Raw genomic sequence first — 13,059 nt, 5'->3', positions numbered from 1 at the left:
ACCAGCGGCAGCACAGCGGCGAGCGGCCCTTCGCCTGCGCCGAGTGCGGGAAGAACTTCGGCAAGAAGACCCACCTGGTGGCGCACTCGCGGGTGCACTCGGGCGAGCGGCCCTTCGCCTGCGAGGAGTGCGGGCGCCGCTTCTCCCAGGGCAGCCACCTGGCCGCGCACCGGCGCGACCACGCCCCCGAGCGGCCCTTCGTCTGCCCGGACTGCGGCAAGGCCTTCCGCCACAAGCCCTACCTGGCCGCCCATCGGCGCATCCACACCGGCGAGAAGCCCTACGTGTGCCCGGACTGCGGCAAGGCCTTCAGCCAGAAGTCCAACCTGGTGTCCCATCGGCGCATCCACACGGGCGAGCGCCCCTACGCCTGCCCCGACTGTGACCGCAGCTTCAGCCAGAAGTCCAATCTCATCACCCACCGCAAGAGCCACATCCGGGACGGCGCCTTCTGCTGCGCCATCTGCGGCCAGACCTTTGACGACGAGGAGAAGCTCCTGGCCCATCAGAAGAAGCATGATGTCTGAGGGGGCGGAGGCCGCGGAGGCCGAGGGCGAGGGGGCCCGGGAGGCCGTCGGGGGAGCGTTGCTGTGGGCCTGGGCCGTCGGGGGAGAGGGTCTGTGTTGCTGCTCGTGTAGGCGAGGGGTGAGAGAGGCAGCCAGTGAGCTGGGCCCTGTAGGAGAGGGAGCTCTAGCCCCCTCGGCGGCCAGGGAGACCCCTGGCGGGGCCACAGGGACCCCGGCCTCCAGCTGGTGTTTGCTAAGGTTCTGTCCTGACCGTCCTGTACCCTGGAAAAGTAGCAATAGCAGCTCCATCTACCCCTTAGAGCCCTCTGGCTGGAGGAGCCACCGGGGGGCAGGAAGACCCTTCCCCTCTGGTGTTAACGCCTTAATGTCCTGCCCTTTATTATGAATTCCTTCAGCTGGTTATTTTTGGGTTTTTTGTTTCTTTTTCTTTCTTTTTTTTTTTTTTTTGGAAGTAGGCGTGGTGCAGTCCTTAGTAAATGAGCACTTGGGAGGAAAAGTGGACCAGCTGGATACACCTGGGAGAACCTGCTGGCCTTGTTAGGCAGCACCTGGGCCTTTTCCAGCCCAGCTGCTCTAACCCGTCCCACCCCGTCCCCCTCCTCCTGCTCCTGAATAGGCACCCGGACTCAGAGAGACCCGTCTGCTGTGAGCGCTCAGCTCCGCCCTGTCCCTCCCTGCGATCAATGCACCACCCACCCAGCGCTCAGAGCGTCCCCTGACTAGTCAGCAGCCCTGTGTCCAGGCTTTTGTCTGAACTCCCCAAGCCTCCACTCCTTCCGGAAGTCTCCATGGTGGAAAGGACAGGCCCGTTGATAACAGTGGGGTCAGCCGGAAGGAAGCTAGGGGCGAGGGTCCTTTTCAGCGCTTCTAGGGTTTGGATGCCCAGTCTCGGCTTGAACACTTAGGTGACGGGGTAGTCCCACGTCCTGAGGCCCCGGTCCTATTGTAGGATAATTCTAATTGTTAGAAATTCTTCCTTAGAATGAATGGAACCTGCTTTCCTGTAATTTCTACCTACTGGGGGCTTGTTCTGTTCTCTGGAATGAAACAGAACAGCCGCTTACCCTCCTTTTCAAACTAGAGAATAAAGATTTGGTTTTAGAGCTGGTGGCTGAGTGTTCCTTTCTCTCCGGGGAGCTGCGTAGTTTGAGAGAGGAGGGACACACTCTGCTCTGAGGAGGGAGGATCTGGGGGAGGCGGGGTTGGAAACGAGTGCCCCACTCACCCTGCTTCTGCTTCTTCCCCGGGGAGGGGAGGCCAGGCACACCCCGCAGGTGGGGCTGTTTCTCCAAGGCTTTAGCTTTCTGTGGGGTCGAGTCAGACTTATCGGGTGCCGGTTATGTGAAGGTCCGGCTCGCTGCAGTTCCCTGCCTGTCACTGTCCGTGCTTCCCCTCACGGGCTGTTTGATAGGAGTTTGGGTGCCTATTTTTGGCACGTATCAGGAGACCCTTTTCCTGCCAGTTTTAGTAATTCCTACACAGACCCCGCACCTAGCACGCGGCACATAATAACAACCACAATATGTTCATGTGAGTGGCACCTTGCAAAGAAGTTTACCTAAATCATCTCACATAATCCTCGTGTGGAGGGTGCCTTTCTACAGATGAAAGCATTTGCTCAGGGTCATATGACTGATAAGCCCAGCTGCGGTGTAAACCCAGGCAGTCTGGTCCCTTCACCTGTGCTTCTGGCCACTGCCACCTGTTTATCCGGTGAATGCTGCTGCTTTCGGTGAAGATCATTATTAAGTGCCTACCGTGTGCCTGACGTTGTAATGGAAACTCGGGGTTTACCAAGACAAGATCCTGTCCTTACCTCTAAGAGGCCTAAGTGTGGGGAGGATGCATATGTGTACACAGGTAACGGGCAGAGAGAATGGGGGTGAGTAGGACTCCCAAGTGTGGGGGATGGGGGCAGATCGCTTCCAAGTTTCATACTGGTTTATGAGGGTAGGGAGCCACTGGAAAACCTGTGTTTTCTTTCAAATTATCTTTCAGAGCCCGGAAGCATTGTCTTGAGACTGCCTCACTTTCACTATCTCCTTTTATGGGACCCCAGGCTTCAAGAGAAGCCTTGAACAAAGCCTTTTGGTGGAGGCGGGGCAGGAAAGTAGGTCAATGTCTGGAGATGATGGGCAGGGAGCAGGAGACGGGTCCTCAGGCATCTAGGGTTTATACTTGGCGGTTGGGGAAAAGGATGTGGGACAGGGAATCTGACCAGGGCTCCTGACTTTGAAAAATCATCACCTTTATTTACTTAAAATTTTTTTTTAATATTTATTTGTGTTTGAGAGAGAGAGAGCGAGCACAAGTGGTAGAAGGGCAGAGAGAGAGGGAGACACAGAATCCGAAGCAGGCTCCAGGCTCTGAGCTGTCAGCACATAGCCCAATGCGGGGCTTGAACCCACAGACTGCAAGATCATGACCTGAGCTGTAGTTGGACACTCAACTGACTGAGCCACCCAAGTGTCCCCAGAAATCATCACCTTTGAAGGAAATGCTTAGCATGTGGGGAAGGCTGGCACTGAGTGTCCCCTATTGCTATGCTGCACCTGCTTTGGGTTAGAGATGGTGAGGAGGGCTCCAAAGTTCAGGGAAAGCCACAGAAGGGGCCTTGAGGAGGCTGGTAAAGCTGGGACTGAGCGAACTTGTCTGTGGGTCCTTTCCAGGTCCCTTGGGGGACCAGGTGGTTCCCAAATCCTTGCTCAGCACAGCGCATGCTGGCAGCAGTCTTGAAGGAGGAAAGGCTGGGGTTGGAGGGCACATCTCTGCAGACAGGAGCTCTGCTTCTCTTCTGACGGGTCCAGTTTTATTTCCCTCCTTTTCCTTCTACGATTACAGAAGTACTAAATTAGCTTGTCAAAATTTAATAATACAGACATTTTTTAAATGTGGAAGACTTGTTTCCCCCTTCCTCCCCATTCTGTCTTTTCTCCTTCTTTAAAAATGTTTATTTACTTTTGAGAAAGAGAGAGCCAGCCAGCTTATAGGCAAGTGTGAGTAGGGGAGGAGCAGAGCCGGGTGGGGGTGGGGACAGATGATCAGAAGCAGGTTCTGTGCTGATAGCAGAGAGCCTGATGTAGGGCTCGAACTCACAAACCTCAAGATCCTGACCTGAGCCAAAGTGGGAGGCTTAACCATCTAAGCCACTCAGGCTCTCCATCTCTCTCTCTTTTTCCTTAATCTAAATAGGATCCCAGATGTACTTCATTCTTTCGGTCCTTGAACCACTCTTGGTAATGAAATGTCAATCAGGAAGGAAGTCTTTCATTCTGCAGAGGAGGTGCCAGGTCTGGAGAGAAGCGCTCATCTCTCTGATAACCAGTGGCAGATGTGGAACTAGCATACTGGAATTCCACAAGCCTTTGCTAAACCTTCAGGAGGGAATCAAGAAAGTAAAGAGGTGACTGGGATTCTGTAAAAGGTTGATGGCCTAGCGGTATCTGGCCTCTGTGAAGGGTTCTATGCTTTATAAATGTTTCCATAGACAATAGAATAATTTGGGTCCTGCAGAAATCCAGGAAGGGAAGTATGTCACTAGCAAATTATTAACTCGTTTACAGATAAGTCAAAGTCCAGCTATAGCAAAGTATCTTTTGTAAAACCTGCACAGAAGGTAGCGGCAAAACCGATAGAATATCAGTCCAACGGTATCTATTGTTATGGGGCTAAACAATAGCCAGGGCCCTGGCAAATGCTTAACGGGCAGCTATTGACTAATTAGAATGAGGTCCACCTGCTTAACGGTAGGTTTGTAAAAAGTCTCAGAGACAGAGGCCAGCTCATGTCTCAAAGGCAGTTTCTAAGCAGCTCCAGAGAGATCCTGCCAGTGGGAGTTGACCTAGCTGCCTTGAGGTAGCAGGGTCAGGAATCTTATTGGTATAAAAGAACATTCTCTTCCAATTAGTGTGGGTAGAAATGAAAATTCTCTTTCCTGAAGATCTCTGGGAACAGAAGACCGTCCTTGGCCGTCTGGACCCTGCCTCTAAATCATCAGTGACACTCGACCTAAGAACGTGACCTCTTCAGACCAATGTTTCTTGACGAGAAAGCGAGGGGGCTGGATTTAATGATGTCTCCGTCTCTCGCAGAGACCCCAGGATCGTCCATCGCGTGCCCACGACCGGCCTGCGGCAGCGGGGTGGGCGCGGAAGGCGATTTCTCCCAGGTCGCGCAAGACAAGTCCTGCTTCTCACCCTAACACTTTGGTGTACTGTAGTGCCAAGTGCCACTACCATGTCACATGCACACTCTAGTGTGAGCGTCAGAGTGGGGGTTGCACGTCTTGTTCCCCCAGACCCCGGCACCACGAGGGTGCGGGCGCGTCCCTGAGTCGGACGGATAGTTGCGAAACGACCGATGGATCTAAGAGCGCGTCCGCGGCGCTGGAGCCGGGGGAGAGGCTGGAGAGAGGAGGAATGGGGTGCTGCGGCGCCGTCCGGTCCTCAGCAGCCAGCCTCGCCCTCGCTCCGCTTCCCTTCGGAGCCCTGGGACTCCGGTCCGGAGGCGGCGGCCAAAGCGTTAACGCCGCGTGGGGCCCCGGAGGCCCCGCGGGCGCAGAGGTCAGCCCGCCCATGCAGGCTATTGGCCCAGGAGAACAAAGGGGCCGCCCCGCGGGCTTCCCCGATAGGGCGGAGCTGGTCATCTGAGCGGCCCAGCCAATCAGACGGGGGAACGGCCCTGGGGATGGCCAGGCCCATGAACCAATCAAGAGCAGATGCCCGCCCCGCCTGTCCCGGGACTGGCGGGGCCGGGGAGCCCGGTGCCCAAGTCGCCCCGGGGTGGCAGTTCCCGTTAACCTTAACCACAAAGTCAAGGTATTTATTCCCGTCTCCTCCCTCCGAGTCCCTCCGAATCCGGGCGGGAGGGGCGTGCGGAGGGACGGACCGTGCTGTAGGGCCAGCACCCGGCCCGCTCCTCCCGCGCTGCCCCACCACTCAGCCTCGGGCTGGAGGCGGCCTCGGGGGTCTCGGGGTCCCCTGAGCCCCTGACGCTGCGGCCCCGAACTTTCCCCACCCCCACACAGCCCCTGGGAAAGGGGGCCCGGGTCGTGCGTGGTGGGGGGCTACAGGCCAGGGCAGAGAGCTGGAGGGGGGGCGTGAGAGCGGCAGGGACAGGGTTGTGAGCGGGGAACGGATCCCTAGTCCCTCGGGGCGGGCGCGTTCTGCCCAAGCGCTGTCCCGATGTTTGGGGGCTGTGTCAGCTGTGCGAAAGACAGAGCTTCTGGAGGGCAGGAACCCCAGTGCTCCCCGCAGAGTGACACAGAGTAGGTGCTTAATAAACGAGTAACTGAGTGGGCATAAAGATTGGGAGTGCGAACAATAAGAGGCAAGCATCACAGAGATTGGAAGTGCGTGTGTGCGTGTGTGTGTTGGGGAGGCTCCATTCCAGGAAAATGGGCACCGGACTCAGGACCTCAGTGCGGGTGAGGGTTGGAGCCGGGGGCTTCTTCCCCTGTAAAGGTGGAGGATACAGGGATGCTGCCGCCTCCAGTGCTCTGGGTGGGGTGGAGCCGGCAGCGTGTGCTGGTCAGACAGACCTGGGGTTGGGTGTGGTCAGAGCTCAGGCCTTGAGGCTGCCTGATGTCCAGGCTCCACCATTAGCTGTTCTTTTGGTTCCCTGTTCATCTGTAAAACGAAGCGATTAGAGGGTGTAGTCTCCTTTCAACTCTAAGGCTCCGTGATTCTGTGCTTCTAATCTGTTTTGGCCTTAAATTTCTGTATTGTAAATGCTTCTTGATTAAAATGTTCATTAACGGTTTACAACATGTGGGACCTTGGGCTGGATGTTGGGGAGAGAGAGAGACCCCGTGTTAAGATCTTTATAGTCTTGTGGAGATAGATGAATTATTATTATGCTTTTTAATGTTTACTTATCTTGAGAGAGAGAGAGAGAGCAGGGGATGGGCAGAGAGAGAGAGAGACAGAGAGAGACAGACAGAGAATCCCAAACAGGGGCTCAGCTCAGGGCTAGAACCCATGAACTGTGAGCTAATGACCTGAGCTGAAACCAAGAGTCGGCCGCTTAACTGACTGAGGCACCCGGGAGCCCCCAGATGAATTATTACTCCATGTACATGGTCTTGGGTTGGGCGGGTCAAACAGAAGCGCCCCTAACTGAGGGTGGCATACTCTAAAAGGCTTCCTAGTCAAAGTGCTGCCTAATCTAGGCTGGGCAGAGAAGGGCTGGGCAAGAGCGTTCCCAGACTGGTCTTGGCGAGCAAGACGCTACAAGGTCAGGGAGTCACATTGTTGGGACAGTAGGGAGCTGGAGGCAGTGAGGAGAGGTGCGCAGAGGCCAGCTTCTAAATGGTCCTGCCAAGACATTTTTAGCTGAGCCTGAAAGTGGTGGGCACCCACTGGGGTATTTTAAGCAAAGTAGTAACTTGTCCTCATTGTAATGTTTTAGGGAAATATTTTGAGTCCTGGGTGCTCAATGGGTTGGAGGGGCAAGCGAAGCCATAAAACTAGTACAGTTTTCGGGCAAGAAAAGGGAGGCCTGACCAGAGGTGGGGCAGTAGGAGACCTTGCAGGCATTAAAAATAGCACGGGTGCAACGTATTGTCGTGTGCACTGTGACAGTTGCACTCTGTGGTAGTGAAAAGTGACGGTGGTTTGGAGAGGCCTGATGAAGGCCCCCCGGAGAGGCGAGGGCTACCCAGGACAAAGTGCAGAACTTGTCTGCACCCACGCACCTGCCCCCCCGGTGAGGGTTAAGCTGAGGAATCCAAGCTTTCCTAGCGCAGGGGTGGCTGGGAGGGAAATGTGTGGTCATGGTATGCGGAAGGAGACCTTAGGTCTAACTGTCTTTGAGGCAAGGGATGTCACCTCAGGCCTTCGCTTTCCTCATCTGACAGGTGGGGTGGCACTCCTTGCCCTTTCCAGGCTCTTTTGAATGAAGCAGGGGGGTGGAAAGGTGTTTATGGATGGAAATGTGCCATCTGTTCAAAGTGTTGTTAGCAGTCAGTTTCATCCCTTGCCTTCAGATCGGGTCATGGGGTCCCCCGGCCCTGGCAGGCTCCCGGTCTTGGACTTGGGGCTGAGAGACTGGGGCTGTGAATGCCACAGGTGAGGCACAAGCACGGGGGCAGGGAGGTGGGGCGGTAGGGCAGTCCCTGCAAAGGTGCCAACGTTGGGCAGGTGGGGGCAGAGGTCCGGAAGGAGGGCCCTCTGAGACTGGCCTGGGGTGAAATCCTGGACCTCGGGGAGGTGGGAACGCATGATAGGCTAAGGCAGCTGCCCGGGCTGTCCGTGGACCTGATTCCCAGGGCTTGCTTCTGGAAGGAGCCTGAAGTCATTAAACGGGGCTCTTCTTACCAGTGCAACCCTGAGGTGCAGTTCTTACAGCGTGGGAGGCAGGAAGGGGCTGAAGGCAATCCAGTGACCTAAAAATAATTTGTCTTGTGCTTTGTGAACGGTCTTCAGAGCCCTTTCATGCTGTTTTTCCTCCGTGCTTGATACATCAGTTCTCTACACACAAACAGGCACTCTTGTTCACCAGAGAACCATTTAATAACTTCCGTGGCCTCCTGGCCTGCCCTTTCCCCTTGCTGCCCACCTCTGACCCCTCTCCTTGGACTGAGGGCCCCGTGTTTGGGAGACTGCGGTCTGGAGATGCTGGAGTAGAAGCAGGGGTGAAGGGGTGAGGCTTGGAAGAAGGTACGTGGCCACCCACATGTGACTCAGGGCTGAGTGAGGTCTGGGGCAGACGGGGCAGAGGCCCAGGGGGGTCGGGGAGTCCCAGCAGGGTGTCGGGCATGCTCACATCGGGGTGTGGGTTGGAGGTGGGCCTCTGGGTGCTGGAAGAGACACCTCCCTGCTCTGCTCTAGGACCTCTGGGCTCACTTGTCTGTCTGAGGGCCCTGGGGCCACATAAGGTGGGAAGCAGGTGTCCTGGGGCCCTGACAGCAGTTGGGCTATGTTTCTGATAAGATTTTAAAACCACTGGTTTGTGTGTTCTCCTTGGTCATAGACTCTGGAGGAGAGGAAGGTGGGAGGTCTGACGTCCAGGGGCGTGACCCCTGGCGAGAGCCAAGGATCCAGACGCCGGCTGGGGCTCAACCCTGGGGCGCAGGCCTTGTACAGGAGTGGAATTTGTAGGAATGGCCCTAGGGGTTGGCCCGGTGGCTTTGGAACAGGTCCTGGGAGACCGAGGCCCTGCTGGCTCTCTGCCCACAAGAGCGCGGAGGCCTTGAGCCAGCAGAGGCATCCAAGGCTTCTAGTCCAGTCCCCCTGCCTGGTGCTCAGCTCCCCCAGCCTCCAGCCCTGCTTTCCTTGCTTGCCCACAGGGCTGCCCCTGTTCCTACCCCGTTAGGCACCCGCACTTGACCCACAGGGGCCTCTCCTCCCCACTGGACCTCCCCTAGGGCCTCTGAGGGTCCAGCGACCTGCCCTATGTGGAGCTGGGTGTGGCCTTGAGGTAGTCCCTCCAGTAAAATCCAGGCAAGCCGTCTTCCTCCCACTGGGCCTGCTCATGCCGGTGAGCAGAGTTTGGGGTGACTGAGTGGGCGCTGGACTTCTGAAGATTCTGGAGCAGCCGGAGGAGTGAAGGTTTAGGAGGAGTGAGTGGCAGTGGCTCTTTGGAGAGGGGCGAGGAAGTGGGGAGCGGATCCTTCTCAGTCCCTGGGAACGGGGGAGAGAGAGACTGCTGGCGTGGAGGCTTTGGGAAGCGTGTGTAGTGTTGCTGCAGGTTTGTCCCATCGAGTGCTTGAGACAGGCCTGGGGAGCAGGCCTTTTCAGGCACCTTCACCTTAGGAACCCGAGGCTGAGAGGCAGAGTTGCCTACCAAGGACAGGTGGCTTAGGACTCAAGGCCTTGGTCCCCAGTCTGGACATGACACGGGCCTGATGTGAGAGACCGGTCCTGAGCAGAGGGGCGGCCTTTGGGAGCAGACTGAGCTGAGGGGCCAGCCCTATGGGGTGCGCAGGGGAAAGGGTTTGCTGCCTCCTCCATGGCTGCCCCTCTCCCCCAGGCCTGGCCCCAGAGGGGTCTCTTGCTGCTCTGTTCCCCATCTATGGCTTCCTGTGCGGATCCAACTTCTCCCCAGCCAGCTAGAGCCCTGGCTGACCTCATGCCGCCCCTCCCCCCAGCGCAGGTGACCTAACAGGTGGCTGTCCCTTATCGAGCTACCTCCCTTCCGTCACCCTGAGTTCCCTTTCCCGAGCAGTGGGCAGTTGGGAGGACCAGGTGCGTGGGCGGATAGTCGTGTCCCGCACAGATGCACATTTCCACCTCCACGAGCGCACCGTGGTCCGCCTGGGGCACGCTGGTCTCCGTGCGTCTGCAGGTGTATCCGTGGCTTTCTAAACACCTCGGTCTCATTGTACTTTGCATAGAGTTTTGCCGCTGTTGTCTTAGGGACGAGTCTCTGTATTGTATTTTTTGCACCTTTGAACTCTGGCTTACTCAGCTGTGTTAGATGTTAGATCCGATGGTTTCTGGATGTGTTTGTGGGGACGTTTAGTGTTAGTATCAGCTTCTCGGATGCCTGTGATTGCGTATTGTGGATGAAGACATCCACTGATCATGACTGAAATTGGATTCCCAGGCAGAAAACCTCCTCAACTGTCCTGAGATCGTTGTCATTAGTGACCAAGGACTGGGCCGGAGGTGCCCTCTCTGCACTCTTGCATTTGTTTTCTCCACTCATGCATTCATTCATTCGGTATACAGGCATACCTCGGAGATATTGCAGGTTCATTTCCAGACCACCGCAGTAGAGCAAATTTGGGATAAAGTGAGTCAAGTGAATAATTTGGTCTCTCGGCGCACGCTGCGTATACAGTAGTCTGTTACCTGTGCAGTAGCATTCCATGCATGTTGTGTCTAAAACAACCCTGTGCGTGCCTTAGTTAAAACTTCATTGCTAAAAAACGCTAACCGTCATCTGAGCTTTCAGCAGGGCCTATCACTGATCACGGATTGCCATAAAAAATACAATATTAATGGAAACGTTTGAGATCTTGTGAGCATTACCAAACTGTGACCCAGAGATGCAAAGTGAGCAACTGCTGCTGGAAAAAAAATTGTGCCAGTAAGACTTGCTCAGGGCAGATTTGCCACAGTTTGTTAAAAAGAAAAGTGTGGGCGTCTGGGCAGCTCAGTTGGTTGAGTGTCCAACTTTGGCTCAGGTCATGATTTCATGGTTCGTGGGCTCGAGCCCCGCATTGGGCTCTGTGCTGACAGTTAGCTCAGAGCCTGGAGCCTGCTTCAGATTCTCTGTCTCCCTCTCTTTCTGACTCCTCCCCCCACCCCCTCCCTGCTTATGCTCTGTATGTCTCTCTCTCTCTCTCTCTCTCTCAAAAATAAATGGAAAAAAATGCAATATCGGTGAAGTGCAAAAAAGCAAAGTGCAATGAAGTGAGGTGTGCCTATAGATCAGGGACTGGGCAGGGCAAGGCCCTCCCCTCCTGGAGCTTACAGTCTAGTGCAGGGCTGCCCAGTAAAGCTCTGAAAACATAGGGGTGTTCTCTGCCGTCCGTATGGTAGCCCGAGCTACATGAGGCCGGTGAGCACGTGAAATGTGATTGACCAACTAAATTTAAAGTGTAATTTATGTAAATTTGAATAACCACATGTGGGTACAGAAGCCAGACTCCTGAAAATAAGGGATTGGCAGTTTGAGGTTTGGTAAGTCCTGTGCATTTTCCTAGGAGGCAGCGTGGTCCAGGAGAAAGAGCTCTGGCCGGGGCAGGCTGACCCCATTTGGTTCTGGCTCTAGTGCTTCCTGAGTCTTGAGTCCCGTCCCCTGGGCGTCTGACCTGCGTGAGCCAGCATGGTGGGTCACGGCGAGGAGATGAGAAGCGGCGCCTGCCCACAGGGAACAGGACCTGAGGACGTAAAGCTGGGGTGGGCCAGGCAGATGCAAACAGGTGGGGGCCGGGTGGGGGGCCGGGCGGGCCAGGCACTGTGGACGGGTGGGGTCAGGCCAGCTGAGGGCAGGAAAGATGGGGGGTGGTAATAGAAAGGTAGGACTCGGGAAGCATGGGAGCCTCGCCAGACGAGGAGGGGGCGCCTTGGGAAGAGATGCTCTTTCCTGCCCACAGTTTCCCGGGGGCTGGGATTGTTGGTACTGGGGGGCAGTGGCGGACGGTGAGGAGCTGATGTGGCCCTGGTGGGGGCGCACAGCTGAGAAGGGCCCAGGAGCTGGGCCTCTGGCCAGGGTCTGGGGACGCCACCCCCACCAGGCCTCAGCTCCTGGCATGTGGCTCAGTCCCCACGCCACCAGGGACAAAGGACACGTGAGGTGCCATCCACTTCTTCCCTGCCTGAGGCCTGATCTGTGAAGACCGCTGTGCCTGGCTGCTGGAAAGAGAGTTCCAGGGGCCTGAGGATGCGGGGACCCATGGCTGTCTCTGGCCTTTCTCTTCACCCCAGCTGCTGTCCCCTCCCCTCCCTGCCCCCAAGTTTCTGCTGAGAGCAAAGCCCCTTTGTTACCTTCCCCTGCCCCCAAACCTCACCACCTGCTGCAGGGCACAATCCCGGCTTTGTGTGGCCTGGCCTGGCCTGTAGCTGCCCCCCACCCCCCACGTGGGGGGCCTCTCTTTGAGGGGCTGTCGTCCTGATTGCAGCCTGACCCAGCGTGGGGAGGTGGGGCCCAGAGCCAGGTGCTGGGAAGGGGGAGGTGACCAGGGGTTTGTCCTGAGATCCACAGAACTTGCTGAGCAGGGAGGGGAGAGGTCCTTAGAGACTGGGGCGAGGGCCCTGCGCGACAGGCTGGGCAGCCTTCAGGGACTCAGTGTGGCCCTGGTGGGAGGAGGCGCATCAGGGCCTTGTTGCCTTCTCTTTTCTGGGCAGTGAGCACACCAGGCAGGTGAGCCGTGTGTCAGGGAGGGTAGGGGAGTGGCGGGTAGGCAGGGGCCTGCAGAGCGGTGTAGTAGGGTGGAGGCAGAAGAGAAAAGCTTAGAAGGGGCACAGCTGGGGGTGGCCTGGCAGACCTGCAGAGACGTGGCCATGTGCAGAGACTTTCCTCCGTTTGGTTCCCTTGGGGTTTTCCCCGCAGGACGCCTGCCGGCCTGTTTTCCAGACACATCCCACCTGAGCACCCCGCTGGAGACGGGCTGTCAGTACATGGGGCCTGCCCCCCATTGCTGTCCTCTGCCGCCCCTGTCTCCTCGGGCCCTCTTCCCTCCACTCCCACTCTGCTGGCTCGTCCGTGCCCTGAGCCCCCATGTGGCTGGGCAGCAAGAAGTACCCAGGGACACGGGAGGGGCTGCTGGGTGGCTCTCTGTGAAATGTTCACCAAGAATGGAAGCCTCTCTGGCACCTGAGGGGACTTTTAGGTCCTAACACCCCTTGGAGGACAGAATGGGTCAAGTAGCACCTATCAGACTGGGCTCAAGGGTGTTGCATATGGCTTTTGTGAATGAGCTGGGCCTGAATTCCGTCCTCACCTTGAATTGTGGTCCAGGGCTCTGACCCCTCTGAGTTTTTCTGAATTGAGGGAGCTTCCCCCTTTGCCAGCCCTCTGAACCTCGTTAGGGGGTCCTTGTAGCTCCAGTGGGTGAGAGGCTATCCCGAGGCGCGGGACACAC

The 13,059-nt window shown here is 56.7% G+C and overlaps 2 protein-coding genes across 2 annotated transcripts in view; both read left to right on the top strand.

Moving 5' to 3' along the window:
- The window catches only part of REPIN1 (replication initiator 1), a 4,641-nt gene extending 3,007 nt beyond the window's left edge, over positions 1-1,634 (top strand). The window contains exon 4 of the mRNA XM_029954451.1: positions 6-1,634. Within this exon, the coding sequence (XP_029810311.1) occupies positions 6-527 (522 nt within the window). The 3' untranslated portion in view covers positions 528-1,634. The remainder of the gene's footprint in view (positions 1-5) is intronic.
- Positions 1,635-5,256: 3,622 nt separating this feature from the next.
- The window catches only part of ZNF775 (zinc finger protein 775), a 31,839-nt gene continuing 24,036 nt past the window's right edge, over positions 5,257-13,059 (top strand). The window contains exon 1 of the mRNA XM_029954442.1: positions 5,257-5,344. The gene's annotated coding sequence lies outside the window, so the exon portion shown is untranslated. The remainder of the gene's footprint in view (positions 5,345-13,059) is intronic.

This window comes from Suricata suricatta, chromosome 2 (assembly GCF_006229205.1).
Source record: "Suricata suricatta isolate VVHF042 chromosome 2, meerkat_22Aug2017_6uvM2_HiC, whole genome shotgun sequence".
NCBI lineage: Eukaryota > Metazoa > Chordata > Mammalia > Carnivora > Herpestidae > Suricata > Suricata suricatta.
The sequence above is the reverse complement of the archived record's forward strand: the minus strand, read 5'-3'. Positions and strand labels throughout refer to the sequence as shown.